A 22,104-nucleotide genomic window follows, 5' to 3' on the forward strand; every position below is an offset into this window, starting at 1 on the left:
AAAGCCATTAATTTTAGCAGCATTTGCTATTGCCCCATTGCCCTAAGCAACAGCAAGTTTGATACCTGGGGACTTCACAGCTTCTCCTTTGAGTCCAGTTATCTGTTATCCTTTAGAACAAACTCATGACCATGACTCTGAACACTGATTTTAATTATTTTTCATTAGTTTGTGGAAAAATCAGTATCATTTACTAAGAATAGGATGTTCAGGACCAATCAATTTAAAAATAGCCAAAACAGAAAACTTCATTTTACTTAAAAATAAACTTTTTCTGCCAAGTCACTAAAGTAAGTTTCTCTCTCTACCTGGCAACTCCAGACAAATCTCTATCCCAAAAGCACAGACATTTCTGCACAACAGTAGAGAGAAAAGGAAAAGAACAGAAAACCCATAACTGCTTTCCTTACAGATTATGAAGATATCTTGAAATTAACTTTTAAGGCAATCAGTGACTAAAAACTTCCCAGAAATTTGAAGCTCTGCAGCTAAAGTCTAAACAGATTCTGCTGCTCTGCCTAGAACATGAGATTTCTTCAGGTCATCCCTAGCAGCAAACACATGTCAGAAACAGGTATGTTTTTCTCTTCTGACCTCTTCCTTCTAGTGAATAGTTTGAAGCAAAAAGAAATTTAAGATACAGAACTGCCCAAGGAGTTGTTTGAAACAACAACTGTTAGTATTTAAATAAACAGAAAATAAATGTAAACTTTTCCCATGAAAGTAACAGAAACATTTTAGTAACTCAGAAATATTAAAAGCTTCCAGCAAGCATCTTGGACCATTAAGGCTTTTTAGAGCTGGCCCACTGACAGGAGTAACTTGACAAGCAATGAAGGCAAACTCCTCTACGAAGCCATGTGCAGATGAATCTGTAGATGGCACTGAGCTGACACACCAAGTACTAGTCTGGAATCGCTGAAGCCTTACACACAGGTGATTTCCCAAGTGCTTCAGGAGCTCCAACACAGAGATGGTGCAAGTCTGGAGGACCTGCCCTCCCTAGGCCTATAGAACACTGCACATGGTAAAGGAGACTTAACTATCTGTCATAAAACCTTCAGGCATTATCAGCAGCTACATCTGAGCTGAAATTCTTCAGTGAAGGCAGCCCTAGAGAACATTTAGTCATACAAAGAACTGAGGCTCAGTCCAGTTTCTACACGTGGCTTTTGTCAATGCCAACTGCTTGTCAAAAGAAGCACAGAATCACAGAACTGCTTTGGTTGGACCTTCAGAGAATCTGGGACCACAGAGAATCTGGGACTATGGCAAATGTGGGACAAACTTTGTTAGAAAAATCTAACAAAGATCACAAGGGGGATTTATGATTATCTACAACTTTACCCAAATTTAATTATCAATACAACTAGAAAGTATCCCAATTAGATTACTTCTCTTTTGTGCAATAGCAGAGGTTGAAATTCAGTGTACGAACGTTGGCTGAGAGTATTTTTAGAACAAGTATCTCAACTCTTTTAGCAGTAATATAGATTAAAATAGTTAAGTCACCCTGTTTCAGAGCTGACAGGCATGTCACGATTCTGAAAACACCCATCACTGTTGATCATCTTATTACTGCCTCAAGAATTTCAAGTGTCTGAAAAACAGCTCTCACCTACTCCTCATTAAGCTGCAATAAGAACAGCCACAGAAGTCCCTTATGAAGAAGCCAACATTTACATCATACTAATGAAGAAACAGGGAGTTGAAGGTGTTTTTAGCTCTCTATTTGATCCAGAACTGCAGAACATAATCTCTGTTCCAGATTTCTGAAGGATGTGCTTGATACAGATGCCACACGAAGGAACTTACCAAAACAGAATTCTGCCTTTGGCCTCAGCTTAGTTGCATCGCTAACCTAGTAGGGAAATTGAGATCATAAATACCACTGTGCATAGAGAAATGTACATCAGGTATCACAACTGCTTCCCTTTCAAGTGGCTATGTTTGAAAATAAGCAGCACAGCAAACTTGTTAGGTTATATACAAATATAACAAAAATGCTCTATAAATTCAACTCGAGGCATGCAGCCCATGGTAAGAAGACATCTTAAGTCAGACATTCCTGCTCCTTCAGTTTAAGGATTCATTACCAGAGAAATGTTGAAACCTAAAAACATTACATTTCTGTTTGCATTCTGAAGTTCTACATCTGGACTGAACTAAAAATTCATACTGTGAAGGGCATCAGCTGTTTTTTGGTTCATTAATATAGAAAGAATAGTCTTCTTCAGGAGGCTCTAAAACGTTGCAGTATCAGAGGAGGAGAGATGTGGGTGTCCTGTTTTGTTGACATTTTTACATTACAAACCATTTCTGCCAAAGGTGAGGGAGAAGGCAATGAAGCCTCACATCAAAACCTTTCTTTGCTTTGTGGCCAGAAACAAAAGCCACATACTACAGAACTAGGACAACTACAAAAAGCTACTGCCCACACAGCAGGCACACTTGAGTTGCCCTCAAAGGTGCACACAGGTGCAAAGTCAGAGGGGACCACTCTTGCCCCTGTTAGAAGTGGGATACAAGATTTCAGATTCCTTAAGATGACAACTGTGAGCTTTGGAGTAAGCAGAAGAGGGAAGCAGGAAGGACATAAAGCAAGTTCCCACAGACATTTCTGTACTTGTGATAACCAGCATCTATGAGATCTTTTACAAGAATTAAAAACACAAAACCAAAAAACCCCAGGACAAGGAAAGTGGCCTGATGCAGCATGACAAGAAAAGCAATGAAAGGACAAGAAATCAGCAGAAAGACAAGAGAAAGTCAGTTGTTTTTCTCCACTTATTTGCTAATAGGTTGGTTAACGAGTTATTTGTTAATAATTTATTTGTAAATAATTTATTTGTAGCACAGACTGATACAATTTTACCTATTGAGACTTTTCATTCAGTTTTCTTCCAGGCATTTGTGGGAGTGTTTAGAGAAAGTAATGAATCAAGCATTTTCTAGAATTTCTTTCTGATCTATTTGCTGCAGTTCATTATTACTTGCAAATTATCATATCCAAAGACTTATCCACAGTGACTTAACTTCATAACTGCTTTGTCTTTCCTCCAAGACTAACTGGAATCTAAATACTCATAAAGACCTCAAACACTTCAGAAATATTAATTCCACTCAGCACAAAGAGCTGCCATCAGAAATCACAAGACAAGCCTAAGCAACAACGAGCCTGTTCTTATTTTAACTTGATACCATTGAAGTGTTTGCAGCACTTCTGTGCGATTAGGAGTGGCACACAAGCAAAAAGCTTCCCAGGTACTATATAAGAGGCATTTGGAACTGTCTAGAGTTGAGGCCTTCCAAAGTGTCCCTTGGTAGTTATCACTGAAAATCTAGCAATGAACGAGTGTCTTATCTTACCTTTGAGATATATGTAAGTTTGATGACTCCAACAGGTGGAGATCCAGAGGGAAGATTCTGAAATAAACCACAGGTTCCGAAGTGAAATCAGTTTATTGTCATATCACAGTCAGTGTTTACACCAAAAGCAAATAATTCCACCAGCAAAAGGAAACCCCTCCGTGTTTTTATAGACAATACACAATGCGTGCTCCAAACAGGATCTAAACTGCTTGTTTATTATACACACATCTGTTAATCATCTAAAAACAGAACCACTGCTAGAAACAATACAAATAGTAATTGTTTCGGGGCTTTCTGTATTTTACTAGAGGAAAAAGGATTCTTGCAGGTCTGCATCCAGGAAATCCAGAAAGAATACTTTTTCCTTAACAGATGTTGCAGTCTTATGCGTTTTGCCCAGGGCAGGTGGGAGGGACAAGAAGTGACATTCAGCTGTTATGCCACATGCCTCAAAGGCTGTCTCACAGGTTTTCCAAAAAGGACTGAAAAAAAGATATTAAAAAAACCCCACCAAATTAAATCAGTCAGTCTTCTCTGCAATAGATTTAAAATCAAATGAAAAAGAGCACAATACCTCCTAAAGCTGCAGCTAAACCTAAGGATATTTACTAGGTCCAAAAAGGAGCCATCCCTTGCTTTAAATCCTTATCGTAGAATCATCAGGGCTGGAAGGGAACTCAAAGATCATCTAGCTCCAACTCCCTGCCATGGGCAGGGCCACCTCACACTAGATCAGGTTGTCCCATCCAGCCTGGCCTTAAAAGCCTCCACACTAGTTTTACCATTTACTTAACTACTCACAACAGCTTACAGCCCAGAAATACAACAGTTACAGTACTGACAGTCACAAAAAATGGTCAACTTTCTGATACTCTCCCTAACTTTATTCCTCCAAATAAAGTGTCCTATACACTTTTTCCCAACACAATTTTGACTTTTAAACATGGCCTTTTGTGTTACAGTATTGGTTTTGCCTTCTACAGCCTTCCCTGGCAGCCATAAGAATGGAACTGCATCTGCTTGCTTACCCTTTCCCCAGCTCAAGTGCCCTTCATTATTCCATAATGCCTTGGGAACTTTGACATTGGAACAAGGAGCCTAATACTGCCTGCAGAGTCAGAGACACAAATGGTTGGTTTGCCCTCCATTTATCTCTCAATGGAAAGAAGTAGGTTAGGTTTACTGAAATTTCTTGTATAAAGTCTGTCCATCCTGCCCAAAGAAACTGAAGTTTTATCTTATTGGAGCCTACACCAGTTTTTAGATTAGGATAGCATGTGGTTAATGGTGGAATTTAAAACATTGTTTCTTTGAACAGATGAATTGATTTTCAGATACAAATGGAGCCCTTTTACCAGCAACAGAGGGCCTATTGACAGCTGCACACACCACAGCCTCGTCTTGTACGAGGACTTTTAGCACTTCAAAGGTTAAGAACCACCTCCACATAGTGGCTCTGGAAAAACTGTTGTTCTCCAAAGCTAAAGCAGTGCAAGAAAAAAAAAGAAAACAAAAAATCAAGAAGCTTCAGCTCACCTCTTCCAAGATAAACCTTTCACTTGCACATAGAAAATAAGAAAGTCTAAGAGGTGTGCGCTGCACATATCATTATTAACACTTCTGAAGAAATGCCACTGCTACAGCATCTCAACTTTTTGCCCACATGGCCTGGTTATATCACAGGAGAAACTGAAAAGAATTGCTTCATCTCACTCACTGAGATCAATGTTTGCAGCCTCTCTCATTTCCAGAAAATCTTTCTTTTTAACAGCTCTTACTGAGGAGAGAAAATGATTTGATTGTAAGTTGCATCCACCCAGCTGCACACCAATTCAGTGCTTTCTTGGTTCCTTTGAACAGCTAAGTTCTACAGCATTTTAAGTCTGGTCTTTCTGGCAAAATAGTATATGAATATTGTTCTGGCTGACAGCTGTCAGCTGGCCTAGATCCCATACTTCTATGATCTCTGCACTCAAACCTGAAGTAATTATCTGCTCTCCTCTGTGCTAGAAAACACAATGATGTGTGTACACTGTAGAAGTAGCTGTTGTATAAAGGATGCTGCCCATCATGATGGTCACAAGCTCTTCTCATTCACATACTGTACTGGAATTGAAAGCATCCTTAGAAATTGCTTTTCCATGCCTGATTCTGATCAGATAAGGAAACTACCTCATCTTCAAGAAAAGCCTGGATGAGGCACTCAGTGCCATGGTCTAGTTGACTGGATAGGGCTGGGTGATAGGTTGGACTGGATGATCTTGGAGGTCTCTTCCAACCTGGTTGATTCTGCGATTCTATGATTCTACCTGCTTGCACACAGGGTTTAAGGTGAATTAAAGACCTGTGTAGTACAACCACTATGTGACTTGGCTCATCTGGTCATCCTTCATAGCACTGGCCTACTGCCTGTGGAAGCCTGCAATGCATATTCAAGACACTTAATAGAAAACAAATATATCTCATCACGAGTCCAAACTCATTACTGATTTAGAAGTGGGATCAAATTCAGACTCCTCTCTGTTCCCCGAATCTCCTATCCACATTGAGATTCCATATGTTGGCAATTCATTTATGCCCAAGTTGTTTTGGAGGTTTTAGTATTAAGAGTAATGTCTTCAAGGACAAAATAGAGTTCACATTTCTGTTTCAGAGACTGCACATATAAGCAAAGAAGAAACACTGATTGCATTTATTTCACTCATGAAACTATTTCCTCCCCAGCTTCTAGGTCCATGGACCAACACCATTTTTAAGCTACTTGGCTAAAGCATAAAAGAAGTGGAAATTAGTAGAAGGCAGAAAACTATCAGCAAGAACACCTCACCTGTGGGTTATCCATGTACCACACCAGGCTGTCTTCTCTGGTGTCCAGGATGAAGTAGCGCCGCAGGAATTTCCCACTATTCTCATTTTCTTCAATATCTAGGAAACCACAGATGCGATTCTGACGATCCACATAAGGCATTTCTGACCCTGCACATCACACTGCAGAACAGAAAACACCCAAATTCAGCAGAGTTCCTCATTACTAATTTTAAGACTGTTCAGTGCCTACCTAGGACATTTTGAGCAGTTTCAACTAGCAGCTCAAAGAGGTTTCTACAGAAGAATTAAAGTGAAGTGTAGCTGCTCTCCCCTCCCCCAGCACTGAAGTTTTACATATGTCTTTCTCACTTCTTGGAGGCAAGTTCTTTACTATGAGGGTGGTAGAGCACTGGAACAGGTTGGCCAGGGAGATGATTGAGGCCCCTTTCCTGGAGACATTAGGATGAGGCTTGATGGGGCTCTGGGTGACCTGGTCTGGTGGGGATGTCCCTGCTGACTGCAGGGGGGTTGGACTAGATGACCTCTAGAGGTCCCGTCTGGCCTGGACCATTCTATGATCTCTTTAAGATGTCTAACACCCTAACTGCAAAGACACAAGAGCTAAACAGCCCATGAGCACCAAAAGCTCCAGTTCTGGGCCCCTCAATTCAAGAGAGATGTTGAGGTACTGGAACGTGTCCAGAGAAGGGCAACAAAGCTGGTGAAGGGCCTGGAGCATAAATCATATGAGGAGAGGCTGAGGGAGCTGGGGGTGTGCAGCCTGGAGAAGAGGAGGCTCAGGGGTGATCTTATTATTGTCTACAACTACCTGAAGGGACATTGTAGCCAGGTGGGGGGTGGCCTCTTCTCCCAGGCAACCAGCAATAGAACAACAGTCTCTAGTTGTGCCAGGGTAGGTATAGGCTGGATGTTAGGAGTAAGTTCTTCACAGAGAGAGTGATTGGCATTGGAATGGGCTGCCCAGGGAAGTGGTGGAGGCACCGTCCCTGGAGGTCTTCAAGAAAAGACTAGATAAGGCACTTAGTGCCATGGTCTGGTTGACTGGCTAGGGCTGGGTGCTAGGTTGGACTGGATGATCTTGGAGGTCTCTTCCAACCTGGTTGATTCTATGATTCTAAGCCTGGCTTTCACAACATTGTCAAAGACCAATCCAAGATTCACCTCCACAACTTGCACTAACTAGTTGAGACTTCCTTCCTGGACCTTGCCTTCCACAGGCAAGAAAGAATCTCTGTCAATAGCTCTACTGTCCAGAGGGCTTCCTCAGATTTTGTCAAGGCAAATTCAACAAAAATGCTTTCAGAAACACTTCAAATTTTCCTTTTCTCCCATAAAAAGAACTGGATGCCAACAATGTCCAAGAACAGCCATCTTCTCATCCCCAAATAGTCAGAATGAAGTCCTGTGCGCAACAGCAGAGATGTGAACATGCTTGCCAGCCCTGAACTGAAATCCTCAAGCCCCAGAAGGTACTAAGTTTGAGAGGGGTAGGCTTTTTAAAATTTGAGGTGCTTTGGGGGGGTTTTGCCCATTTTTATTTTGCTTTAAAAAACAAGCACAAATCTTTCCTGCTGACCATCTATTCCCATCTTGCCTGCTTAACCTTTCATTGCTTTGTCTCATAGAATCAGCCAGGGTTGGAAGGGACCACAAGGATCATCTAGTTCCAACCCCCCTGCCATGCCCAGGGACACCCTACCCTAGAGCAGGCTGCCCACAGCCTCAGCCAGCCTGGCCTTAAACACCTCCAGGGACAGGGCCTCAACCACCTCCCTGGGCAACCCATTCCAGGCTCTCACCACTCTGATGCTCAACAATTTCCTCCTCACTTCCCATATGAAACCAAACCCACTTCCAGCTTCACTCCATTCCCCCTAGTCCTGTCACTCCCTGAGAGCCTAAAAAGTCCCACCCCAGCTCTTTTGTAGACCCCTTCAGATACTGAAAGGCCACAAGAAGGTAACCTGGGAGCCTCCTCTTCTCCAGACTGAACAGCCCCATCTCTTTCAGTCTGTCCTCATAGCAGAGGTGCTTCAACTCTCTGATCATCCCAGTGGCTCTTCTCTGGGCATGCTCCAGCATCTCCACATCCTTCTTTTAATGGGGACTCCAGAACTGGGTGCAGTACTCCAGGTGGGGTCTCAGCAGAGCAGAGCAGAGGGGGAGAATCACCTCCCTGGCCCTCCTGGCCACACTTGTGATGCAGCCCAGGATCTGGTTGGCTCCAAGGGCTGCAAGTGCACACTGCTGGCTCATGTTGAGCTTCTTGTCCAGCAGCACCCCCAAGTCCCTCTCCTCAGGGCTGCTCTCCAGCCAGTCCCTGCCCAGCCTGGATTTGTGCTTGGCATTGCCTCGACCCAGATGCAGGACCTAGCACTTGGTCTTGTTGAACCTCATGAGACTGGCTTGTGCCCACCTCTCCAGCCTGTCTTACTGCAAGCTATTGCATCACTTTCTATCGCTGCCTTTTCTTTTGCAGGACAGTCATTTTACCTTCAGAGCCAACTTTAAGAGCAAAGATAAATACGCATATAAATCTAGAAATGGCAATAAACCAAGAGCTAAGTATGATAAAAATCAGGCTGATGCCAATCTTTGTTACAAAACTAAGAAATAGTACATAGCCAAAAACATTAACAAGACTGAAGGTTTAAGCACTTCACACATTTCATAACATCTTCCAACCACCAGTCTGGAATATGGAAGTTTCTTTTTAGTATTTCTTGAACTTGTTTACCTTTCCTACTTCCTTAATTTATTTGATTTAAATACAACTATAAACACAGACAATGAGGCAGATGCCTGATAACTATCTGTAGCCAGCTACTGATGCACTCTGGTAAAACACAACACAGGGTTAAGCACATTTGGAAGCACTGATTTTGAAGTCAGATCTCCAGATAAGCACACATTTATTTTTGAGCTCCACATACAGAAATATGTAGATATATGCTTGCATTCACAGCTGTCATTTAAGATGACTAATTAAACATTAGTCAAATTTTGCTTCAACTGCTTTGAAAAACAATTACTTTAACATCTATCATCATGGTTTTGATTCTGTAGTAGAATAATTTCTAGTAAGCAGTTTTAATATCTTGCCCATGAGGGTGATGAGGCAGTGGAACAGGTTGCCCAGACAGGTTGTGGAGGCTTCAGCCCTGGAAATGCTCAGAGTCAGGCTAGATGGAGCCTTAAGTAACCTGGTCTAGTAGAAGGGGTCCCTGCCCATGGCAGTGGGGTCCCTTCCAACCCAAACCATTCTGTGATTCTATGATTTAACTCCATATGTAAAATAACTAACCTATTTTGTGCCCGACATTAATATCTGATGTGAACTCAAGTTCAGTATGTGAAGTCTGGCAGCAGGGACCAGATTTAACAGTCTCAATTCAGTAGTATTTGCAAAAAAAACATTGAAAAGATTGCAGGTTCCAGCAAAGTCTGACTGCAAAGAATGCTACTGCCTTGGGTTTCCTAATCTCAGCCATTACATTCTAAAGCTAAATGCATATTTGTATATAGCAAACTTAACATACTTGTTTGAGAGGCAAAATACTTTCTATACAGCTACAAGGACATTAAATGCCTATAAACCTTCCATTAAGGGCTTGATTGAGTTTGTTTTCTTTCTGCCTCCAAAAGGCAGAAATCTCCCCATTTAAGGTATTGTTTAAATCTAATTCCTCCAAAGAGTAATAAAATTTACTAGGTTAATGCCAGGCTTATTGGTATGCTCCTCAAATGCAACACCACAGATCCAAGACAATTTCTGCAACACTGTTATAAGTAACAGCAGGAACACTTAAGTACTCCTAAGACAAAGTTATGACCACAAACAACATTCTTCAGTAATTCACATTCTGGCTCTTGGGATCCTTTCACACTGAGGCAACATCTCACTAGGAACACATCTGCAGTGAGGAGTGAGCTCAAGGGTAGCTCTTCTCTCAGTCACACCTTAGACTGGCAGAACTTGGCATCACACTTTGCTGTCATCTGAGTAACAGAACGATTGTCTGTTGGCCTAAGCTGTGCCAGGTGGTCTCTCAGCCTGGAGAAGAGAAGGCTTCAAGAAGACCTTGTAGTAGCCTTCCAGTATCTGAAGGGGGCCTATAGGAGGGCTGGGGAGGGACTATTTACAAAGTCTTGTAATGACAGAAGACGAGTTTAAACTGGCAGAGGGGAGATTTAAACTGGATGTTAGGAAGAAGTTCTTGATGGCGAGGGTGGTGAGACACTGGCATAGGTTGGTTGTGGATCAAAGATCACAGAATGTGATCCACAACCTCCCTGGAAGTGTTCAAGGCCAGGTTGGATGAGGCCTTGGGTGACCTGTTCTAGTGGGAGGTATCCTCGCCTGTGGCAGGGCATTGGAACTGGATGTCTTTTGAGGTCCCTTGCAACCTAAACCATTCTATGATTCTAAAATACATGGCAGTTCCAGGACACCACTGCAGCCTAATTGCCTCAACTTAGGATGCCCAGAAAAGTCTTGTGTCTAAAAAAGAATCACAAAGGCAAATACTGGAGGCTGGTTTCCTGTTTGAGCAGGCTTAGGCTGTGTCCTCTGCAGATGTGAAGAAAATGAAACAAGGAAAACTTGTTTTTGAAATGAGATACAAAATGATTAAGAAATCTTGACTAAAACCAGCTAGCTTTTCAAAGCATTTCTCTCCCACACAGGAATCTATGCTTCAGAAAATTTTAAAGGGAAAATGAAAGGAAGATGCTCATAATGGAGCATTATGAGCATACAATTAGCTAAGGTTGAACTACTCAATACTTACTTTTTTTTCCCCCAAGGGCAAAAGACAAAATTGAGCAGGTCTCGATTGCCATTAAGTCCATTTTTAACAGAAAAAGCCCTAAATTGATAGAAAAATCTATTTCAAAGTAAAGCTTTCTAGTCTAGAAAACCATACTATTTGCAGTTTCTTTGTCCTCTGATAAAAATACAAGATAAACTACATTAAAAACTTCAGGTGTGTTAACTGCTGTTTTCCTCCTACCACTTCAAAATTCCTCATGGAATTCCTGATGGTACCAGATTGACTTTCTTAAAGAAAAGCAGATAAAACCCACTCTAGCTTTACTATAAAATTGAAAACATAGATGGAACCATGCAATTGCTTTCCAGTTTTAAGAATCTACTTTCACCATATTACACCTTGGCACAATTCCACTCTAATTTGATACCAATTCTGCTCAGCATCCACTCAGGAACCACAACTTGTCATGTGCATTTAAAAAAAGAAATTAGTTTGTGCCTTTCTTCCAGTTACTAAAGCAACTGCACACACATGACAAAACTGCCACCAGGACACCCTTCCTGACAGCTCCAGACAGACCAAAAAAGCAACAACGATGGAATTACCACATTTACTTCTTAAGGTTCATAAAAGGAATTACAGAGCTCCAACACGAATTGCTCTGTGTACGAGATCTGCTAGAAAAATCACCCTCACAATTCATCAAAACTTCAATTTCAATTATCTTCAGACTACAGATTCCCTCTTACACAGATGATTTGGTTTTCAGGATGTTATTTTGGGCGATTCTAACCCAAAACTCTCCAAGTGTGTTTGTTTCACAGCTCTTAGTATATGCACACTCAGTTTTCTCTGGGGGAGAAGCTGCAGCACAGTGTAATAACCTCTACCCACTTTTAAAAAATCAAACAAAAAGATGAGAAATTCTTAGAGAGAAAAGCTGAAGGCCTTAAATGTCTAAGAGACTAACTTCATTTTAGTTTGCCTTCCCTCCCCAGATTGGGTGGGTGGAGATGGGAGGCAGGGGAGTGAAGGGATGTGGGTCAGTGACATAGTCCGGCTTCAGAAAAAAAAATTCCTGTGGCCCATTTCCTCTTTGTTCTTGCCACAATCCTCCAGAAGCTACAACAGTTTCTTACAACTCGTTTCGTGGTGCATATTGAGACTCGCATTCAAGGGCTCAGAAACTCTCAGCTCCTTAAAATCCCGTCCTGGAGGGCTGTGTCAGAATCTAAAGAGGAGGCTTCACTGATGTTTGCAGTCTTGTATCCCTCTTTGCAGTGGCAGTGTACTAATTTAAGCAGGTCCACAGCTCACCAGCCCAGCTTCTCTTGGATTTCCCCTCTTGCTGCTCCTTTCCTCCGAGCTGTACCATACACCAACACACCTCAACATTTATATCACAAACTGAAGGCAGTCTGGCCTCCTGGGCACCACTATAAATAGAACCACAGATCACCTTCTCCCAGTCTGAAGCTGTGAATGCATGAGTGCACAACTGGAACCTGCCGAGGCACACAAGCATCTCGTTGTCACCATTTATAACAGACTGCTTCAACTCTCTTATGGTAAGCTCTATTTTTAGTTCCACACCAGCAACTGCTCGAGTTCACCTCCTTTCCAGTTTGTCTCTTGATCTTCAAGTACAAAGCCCATACAAGACTAGCCAAGTGGCATGCAAGGGAGCATTTCTACAGGCCACTCTCCTTTGACAGCTAATACTTCACTTCCACAGCAGGTACAAACCACTGACCACTGGCTTAGGGGAGAAGGCAGAGCTCTGTATGAATAAATATCCATGCAAGGCTTTGCACTACCCACAGAAGAGCTGGATTAAGAAATACAGCAAGATGAGCACTGCTCTTCAATACCTTCCAGCTTTATTTTCCATGTGTTTTCCCCAAGCTTTGGCTATAATTTTATATTTCTTTACATTTAGGGCAACACTTAGCTTCCTGCGCTACGAGCTTGTGGACATCTTGACCTTTGGATCTAACTTACCACAGAAGATGACTTCAGGGTTCTTTTTCTATTAGCTAAGAAGATTAAGAAACAAACAATACCTACTTACTCATCTCCATAAACCAATGAACACCATTCATAAAACTACACTCCATAAATATATTATGATGCCATGACTCATGCCTGTCCTCCTCTTCAGCCCCTCTTAAAGCTCTACTATCATCAGTAGCTCCATGGCCACAAAGGGAAGGTGAGCAGCATTCCCAGCAAATTACCAGTCCCTCCTTCAGTCCCAAGATTGAGTGCTCTTGACTTTTGCTTGGGCAATTACTCTTAGCATCCTGCTGTAAATCAGCTACCTTCCCATTGGTCATCTCTTTTACTGGCCATTGACTCCATTTACTGGCTCCCAAGGGTAAAGAATGAGTTCAGACTGTCTTGCTTATACTTTGCAGAATGCAGCAATGAAAGCTTTCCTCCTTGCATATACCCAGGGCAACAAAGAGAGGGGAGTGGCAAGCAGCTCAACCCTGAGACAATCAGCCTTAGAACAGCCTCTGCAAACAAGTCATATAAATCTTCCAGGGCAGTTGTTCAAGCTACTTTACTTTCAACACCTTGTAAAGCTTCCAGCAGAGGCACAAAAGCATACATATAATTTAAACTGGGAGCCAGCCTCTCTGCTTATGTTTCACAAACCCCTTAAAGCCACAATTTCCTAAGTACCCAAACATGACAGAAAATCACTAATCCAGGAACTGGAGAGATAATCTGGGTACAATTCTGATGACAACTGATGGTAATTTGGGATTGACTGTTTTAAAACGACATGCTGAGCTCTTCTGTTTCTCAAAGGGCCTTTGCTGGTTCACTTCTGTTCTGGAGGGCACAACAGACACTGTACATCTTTGTTATACAGAAAAGAAATGGCTTTGATTTGCTCAAGTGCATGAAACTAGTAGCAACATTTTAACTGCATCAACAAATGAGAAGTCTCCAGGATATGCTGCCCCCTAAATTTAGAACTCTTCTCTAACGTGGTCGAGCAGACAAAAAGCAGCTGCAAAAGGCCAGTATTCACCCGCAAGAGAATTCCTAGGCACAAGTTAATCTTCAAAATTAAACCCCCTGAAACAAATACCAGCAGCACTGACCTTTCCTATCCTCAAACCGAGGCATGTCAAACAATACATCCCTCCTCCAAATTTCAACTAGACTACAATACAGAAGAATCATCACTTGCACTTGTGAATCATCTCACAAAACCAGCCACCTTATCTTGCATCTAACTCTCACCATTCTATCTCCAAAATGCATCTGACCTGCTGTTTTCCAGGAAGACTTGTTAAAAAAGCAGGGTATGCCAACTAACTATTCCCTTCTTTCCCACTGTACCTCAGCCAAACTGAATGACTAATTTTATTCCATACTATTTACTAAAACACTACAGCATTAATCCTAGGTGTTTCCAACCTCCACATATAAGCAACATTTATTAAAGCACACATTTCACAAGAGAAAGGCACCAAAGCACACAGTTTGCTAAGCCTTGTTTTCAGTACAGATTAAATCCAGCCAAACTTGCAATACCTCAAGACCCTCGGTATAATAATGAGAAACTGTGTGCTCAAAGTAAAACAAGAAACAACTGAGATCAAGTTAATTACAAAAGGTAAATTCAATTAACTCAGATCATCACCTCCCTCCCTGCTATACTGACAGTTAAGGTTTTTCACAGCCTCCCAGCCCCAGACGCACTGCCTGCCAGAAAACCACATTCACCACGGACAACGACATCAGCCCACGCACAAGCTCCTCATCTTCAGCTAAACTGCAGCAATATTGCCTTTGTCTACACAAAAAAAGTATCAGTATGACCTAGAGCAAAATGGGAACACTGAGGAGAATGTTCTCAAGCTACTTTGAATCCATCAAGCCTATTTCAAACATGCCCACGTTCCACAACGGAACAGACTTGTACTTCCTCAAGCCTTTGCAGGAATTTCTCTGAGTGATGTTTCACGCTCTTCAACTGACTCCCTTCCTCCATTTTAAGGTATGTGCAACAGCAGCCAAGGCTTTGGGATATGATGAAATGAGGAAATGCACTGCACAGGATGCAAAGTTCCTCTCTATCACTGATCTCTTCAAACAGCCAAAACAAAAACCCTCACCTATTAATGGTTTTTGCTTAGCTAAAACAAGCGTTCTAATTGCTCCTCTAACTGCAGAGTGACACATATAAAAATGAAGCATCTTGTGCAGTGAAGCCAGTCTTGAAATTCATCTGTTAATAAAATGAGTGATGACTAGCCTAGAAAGCAATAAAACAAAACAACAAATCTCAAAGACAGTGAAAGAATATCCTCAATAACATTTATACAGCAGACAGAAGAGATTTCATCGCTTCATATTAAATCTAGGTAACGCAAAGTTACTCCAACTGAGATCAAACTAGAGATGAGTACAACAGAGGAAAACAAAACAGTTACACTAATTCACTTTGACTTATTTAATGCAATCCTCAAAACATTTTTTTAAAGCTTATTAATTCTAGTTACAGAGTAGTTAAAATGCTTAATAATGCAGCTTCAGAGGTGATTTCTTATTTACAATTACTTCATGATCTGTGTGAAACTCCAAACATAAGAGATTAGGTCCTTGCTCTTGAAAATACTTGCATACATTACTCTGTAAGAACGGTTCCATTCATGACAACTAATCTACCTAAGAAACACCTAACTACCTAAGAACCTAACTAACCTAAGAAATGAAGCAGAGCAGAACAGAACTTTTTAGGATTGCTTATTACTAGTAGTTATTCATTAGCAAAAATCTTTTCAATTTCAGTTACTGTTTTATCTAGGCCAAGCACTCCAAGGACTTAGATTCCACAGCTTTCAGCTATTTCAAATTCAACCCAAAATGGGGACCAAATAAAGGGCAAAAGCACCCCAATGACTCTCAAGCACAAAGGCTTTCTCCATCAAACCACAAATCTTGAGGAAGCTTATTTAACTTGAGGAAGTTCCATAAAATAAGATGAGGATGGTTTAAAAAAAACGTTTTGCCATTTTTGAGCCAGAATTTCACTCTGAATGCTGAGTATGAACTCCTCAGCACTAATCCATACCTTCTCCCTGTGAAGTGCCAAAAATTCCTAAGACTAGCTGGTTAGGAAATTAGCAAGTTGAAAATATCTTCTTCAGTTTCCACAGAGTACTCCTAGATCACTGAAGAAACAGCAGCATGTACAGTAGAGTATGTTACTTCTTTTTAAGTAGTACTTTCCAAATTAATGTATCTGCCTCAGTAGCACCAAAATGTTGTACTGAAAATACTGGGTAGAAGCCAAACAGAGGGAAGCTTAAGAGAGCACTGGAGTAGTAAAAGATTTCCTTTTGCATACAGATCCAAAGGCAAGTTTCAAGTCTGAAAGCAATAATCCTGCACTCAGACTAATTCTATTAAACTGTATATATTTAAGACACTCTAAAGGCAGCTCTGAACAGCTCAGTACTTGAGGACTGAGATTTCACAGGCCAGCTGAACATAGGCTGAAGACAACATTTACAACTCATGTCTACAGTGAGCTGAGCACAAAGCATCTTTTTAAGCTCTTGTAAGCAAGCTACAGTCTAAGGACTGTAAATAACTCATCTTTCAATCCATCTGAAGTACCAAATAGTTAAAAGAGCACCATCAGAAAAATACTTGGTTTGACCTTATTAAAAAACACAAAAGGACTTCATGGAACCAAACACAAAACACAAGTAACTGATCACCAACTTTTATATCCAATGTCTAATGAAAAGCAAAAAAACAAACAAACAAAAAAACCCCAAGCAATAGTTCATCTACATCAACCCTCTGGGAAGGAAAAATTGTCAACATTCAGTTTCACCTCACTTACTTTTAACTGTGGGATTTTATAGTACATACTACATTCAATTCACTGTGTAAGCCACTCTGTAGGCCAAAATTCCCATTAGTGGGAAGGCTAGATATCTCTTCCAGAATCCAGCTTATTCATCAACCCCATTAGCACTACACAAGGATTTGCAGCAATTAGGACTAATCCTATAGCCTTCAGTAAGCTCAAGTTTAGGGAAAGTTCTTTAGGAAGAATAAAGCTTTGTCTGTCTCCTGTAAGTGAACCAACACTCATTTAATACGGTGGGTGGGGGAAATAAAGCTCCCATCAAATGGCAAGACTTTCAGATAATGACCTTCCCCTTCTCTGCTCTTTTATATTTCTTAATTTAAGGAAATAAAATTCCATATAAGTCTCACCTGATACAGAGTGAGAGCCCACAAAACAGAAGTTTATCTGCAAGGACAGGTCCTGTAAGACAGTACCAGCACATACACTTGCAGCACATATTTCACTATAACTTCTCACACAACTCATTTGCAGCAGCCTTCAGCCTTGGAATTAAGAAAAGAACTGTTCTCTCACAGGTACAACTTACATTTGGTTACTGACCTTACCTTTCCCTAATGTGTGCAGTGACACAAATACCACCGCTGCTGCTCTGCACTGACATTGGTGATTCTCGAAGCACAGATGTGGAGAATAACAATGCTTCACCTACAGAGTAATCCCAACTGCACCAGGAAGTCATCAGACTCCAGGCACTTCACAGGATTGCTGCCTGACCTACAGACAGTGAGATGGAAGCACCCCAGAGGAATCACAAGTCCTGTGTATGTGCAACAGCATGCCTGGGAATTCTGAACCTACCGTAAGTGTGCAACAGGCTGCTCTTCAACAGACTGTACTGCAGCCTTCCCCCATGGAGGAAACAAATGGACCTCCCAATGAAATCCTGTTCCTCAAGTCAAAAAAAATCAGGCCACTAGCACTTATCAGCAAGACATTATAAATTACAGCACCTATAGGGAACTTGATTTAAGAAGAAAAAATTAATGATGAAAAAATATAACCAAAGCCTGAAGTACTGCCTGAGCAGGAACACTTCTGAAACATGAACATCCTCTGAGCAGTGCTACATAACCTTGCAGCACAAGTGTCTGTAGCTGTAGAAGTAACTTGCTAGAGGAATTATTAGCACAGTCTAAATCTCTTTTTGTTATGATAAGCCTCCCTAAAGAGTTAACCAATATATTTAACAACATCTTTTGAAGTACAGCTTTGAGAGGACTGCTCACTCTCACAACAAACCTGACATGTAACTGTTTTAGCACTTAACAGCAGAACACTTAATTAAGTGGCTAGTCTGAACAAGTACAAACACATTTCCTTGGACTTGGGATGTAAATGTGGTGGGTACCAACGCACCCATGAAGAGCATAAACAAGTACATATTCAATTACTGAATTTATCACCTATCTGTCAGGACAGAGAGACTGTTCCTGGGAGTGCTGACTCTCAATGATGAAAACATGTTTACAAAGCTTGGTAATTGCTGTCTAGTCTACGTTTTCAGTTTGAAGCAACAACAATGCCATCTTGTATTTCCACCAGAAGGATTTTAAATCCAAAACACTTTGAGCTTTACAAAGTTAAAGACACTGCGCTTCAGAGGTGGCTGCAAAAACCTTTTTCCCCTTGGGAAAGCAGGGAAATAGAAAAGCTGTATTCTCTCAACCTCTTTCACGTGAAAAGGTAATAAATCAGACTGAATTTAAGAGATGCTATCATGTCAGCAGAGCACATGAACAAAATTGATAGCTCAAACGTTTGGATGTAATGGCTAACTAGAATTAAAAGCTTTTTCCAAAGACCAGAGACAGCTTTGCTATTGTTCTTTGTGTGGCTGAATCATAACAGAAAAGATTTGCCTGGCTGATTCAGGTATTTTAGGCATTGTTTTTAATACTTAGTTAAGCAAACAAAGCCAAGCAATGCTCCTTAAAGTTTGAAGGACCTGCCTCTTTTGAACTGGTACAAGAGATTTCCAGCCAAACCTTTTCTTCCTTGTCCGTTTTTTACGTCTTTACTCTTTCTGCCTGGAGCTTACCCTCAGCTTTTAATGCAGGCAATCTCTGCAGCCTCTCCCTCCTAGCACAATAGAGCTTCGTGCCTTATGTTACCATTGCACCTGACATACCCTTGTGACACTTGTGCCATGCAGAGAGCTGCTACTGCTCTGCAGTTTCAGTATGAGAACAGAGGGACAGAGAAGCAGCGTGTCCCAGGCCACACAGGAAGCTTTTGGCAACACAGTGAGTTGAACCTGTTTCCCAAGTCCCAGAGCAGCAATCTCACCACTGAACCACCTTTCTTCCACATAAAATACCTGAAACTATTCAGATTTTCAAGGCATATGTTCAAACCTGAAAACTGTTTAAACTGTTGAATGCCACAAATGTCTACGAGACCTGCAACTCCCTACTCACACAGATAACATCTGTCAAAAGTGGCTCATAGAGTTCTGCACCAGAAAGTTTAATAAGTTCCTTCTCCAAGATTAAAGAAACACCTACACATTCTAGATGCTTCTGCAAGTCCCTGGAGGGAAAAAATGCTGCTCAGTGCTGAGACAATGAACTGAGCTTCCTTCCTCAACAGCAACAAAACCCTGCTGCTTTACCTAGCACTAACAGGAAAGTGTTATTTATAAAACTGAGCCATATATGAATGCACATCTACATGTTTAGCAACGTCAGGCTACAGCATGTAGCAAGATGACCTTAGACTGACAAATTTTCAAAGTCCTAACATGAGAGATTGCTGGAAGAATAGATTTTTACAAAGAGCTCAGACATATCCCCCATTCCAATTCGTTTCAGTCATTCTGTGCATTAAAGTGGAACTTCAAAACCTGAATCATACCTGTTAGCAGGCAGGGTTTTTTTTAAGCAGCTACACTATTTCTACATGCCAGATAAGCTCACTAGAACTGTGATATTTATGTTTCCTATAACTTAAAAAGCATTGAGAGTAATGCTTCTAGCCAAATCTGGATGCATCTGGGCTCAACCCCCCCAAAATACATGCACTGTTCAATTTGTGGTATCATTTGTTTCTTGGTGACTTCTACAGTACTTCCTCTGCTTTGTAAAAATGTTTCATGCTAAAATCAGTTAGCTAAATTCCCAGATTTTGGCACTGAAGTAAGTTGTTATCCATTATTTGCATGCAATTATACAACTGCACAAAGGTTTGTTTGGATCCAAGCCTTAGTTAAGTATTTTTTAATCATGTTTATATTGTTTAGAATTATCAGCAGAAATAAAACTCAACACCCACCTGACAAGAACGAGGCATGCTCGTGTCATAAGCTGCTGTGGAGACACAGCTGGATACGAGGAAGAGTACACGACAGCATGCAAGGAAATGTCTCACTTGTAACACCCACTGACTTCCCAATGCTGCTGGTTTGCTGCATTTTGAAGGAACTACATTTACTATGATAACTGTCAGCTTAAATACCAATAAATTTGGTAATAAAGACATCAATGGAATTTCAAATCTGCTAAAATAGATTAAGACTTTTGCAGGCCTGGCAATCTGGGTTATGTCCAACACGAACGACACTGGAGACTGCATTACAAGTGGAGATCTGTTCACATTTCAGCAATGTCCTCAAGTTCTTTCTGATTTGTTACAGCCAATAAAACCTGCCTTTTGCACTTGCTCTCCTCCACTCTATCTCTCAGGCATACAGTCAGCCTCGATTATTTCTGCTGAAATAGCTCCCTCGCCTTCTGAAACAAGCCACAGCTACCTGGAAAAACCAAGGCCTTCTGTATTCAGCTCTGCCTCACACACATGCCTGCCTTATTCTCCACGTGTGTGTCTGTCTTCTGTCACTCAGTTACTACTCCTGAGGAATAATAAATAAAAGGAGAAAGGAGGAAAAATAGTATAATGTTTCCTGTTTTCTTTATAAACTGTTGGTCATTTGTCTATTCTGTGACTTACACGAAAGCACCTCTGAAACATTTAAATGCTGCAATATTTAATAGTTCAGTGACCTACTGGGCATTTTTTTCTTCATTTCTGCCCCTGAAATGCACTGCTCTGCAATGAAACTTAAGGCTGACCACAGCTATAAAATACAGAAACAGCTTAAGAAAATAAATTCCATATTTACAATTTACCAGCTCAAAATTCAATTTTCTACACTACCAAAACCACTAATAACTGCAAAGAACACAAGAGAGCCAAAGTTCTGTTGTTCATGCAAAGCTGACTCCAGTGATATCCAATGATACACAAACTCCTCACATATTATCTTTTGAATTATCACTTTCTGCAGTACCAGTACATATTTATCCCTGAATTACAAGGCTTTTCTCCAAGCATCAACCAGATTAAGAATCTCTCTAACATAAGAGATTTCAGCCCACTTTTAACACTGACTCATGTGACAAACAGGAAAACAGCACTTTTACACTTCTCTGCTTTACATTATCTGACAGCTTTGTGTATTGCCACTTGTGCGACTCTCTCAAGTAAAAATAACAACCAGAAGTAGGAGACAAGACTGCAGGGACCTAAAAGGCACAACCCACTGTTACAAACCCACTGCAAAGATCTGCTAGGATGAAGCAAGTGCCCTGTGAATTTAGCAACATAGAGCCTCATGAGAACAAGTGATAAAACTGAAAGTAGTCTTCCTATATGTAACTGCAGTAAAGTCATTAAGAGACAGTTGTCATGCACAGCTCCATCTCAGTCAACACCGTTTGTGCTGCATCATAATGAACACAGCTGAAGCATAAAAAAAGGAAGTGAACAATCAAAGAAAAAAGAAATTTAAAAAAAAAAAACTCCAACACAACAAAAAACCTAAACCCTGCTGATTTCAACAGCAAGAAGCCATCCCTGTACCTCATAGGCCCAAACTGTATAATCAACATGGCACTGTCTTCTGTCACGTTTGAGATTAGGTAATGTGAAGAGAACAGAAAATAGATCCTTGCAGATATTTTGGACTCTTTTAGTAAAGTAAGAAAATTGTCAGAAGGCAACAACAAAGCTGAGGCCATTCAGCTTGCTCTCTGCAGGGATGTCCAGCAGTCTCTCTAAAAGCACTGTGCTTGTTTAAAGAGGGTGAAATATGGAGAGAATCAGGCCCACAAGAATCTAAACCATGAAATTTAAAATCCCTCTCTGCTTAACTAAGATAAGCACCATTGCTTTGCTCACACCTAATTCATAACGCTCAGCCTAATAAATTAAAAGCTGTTCCCACAC

General features: G+C 41.0%; 1 protein-coding gene across 7 annotated transcripts in view; it reads right to left on the reverse strand.

Moving 5' to 3' along the window:
- The window catches only part of PLEKHA1 (pleckstrin homology domain containing A1), a 42,092-nt gene that overhangs the window by 18,738 nt on the left and 1,250 nt on the right, over positions 1–22,104 (reverse strand). For all 7 annotated transcript variants that reach the window (XR_010302481.1, XM_064144227.1, XM_064144221.1 and 4 more), the window contains exons 2-4: positions 6,200–6,360; positions 3,370–3,426; positions 1,816–1,861 (exon numbers count right to left, since the gene is read on the reverse strand). Coding sequence is in view for 6 of the 7 variants with exons in the window: in XM_064144227.1 (XP_064000297.1) it covers positions 1,816–1,861; positions 3,370–3,426; positions 6,200–6,340 (244 nt within the window). In the remaining variant the exon portion in view is untranslated. The remainder of the gene's footprint in view (positions 1–1,815; positions 1,862–3,369; positions 3,427–6,199; positions 6,361–22,104) is intronic.

The sequence above is a fragment of the Pogoniulus pusillus genome, chromosome 6, assembly GCF_015220805.1.
Source record: "Pogoniulus pusillus isolate bPogPus1 chromosome 6, bPogPus1.pri, whole genome shotgun sequence".
NCBI lineage: Eukaryota > Metazoa > Chordata > Aves > Piciformes > Lybiidae > Pogoniulus > Pogoniulus pusillus.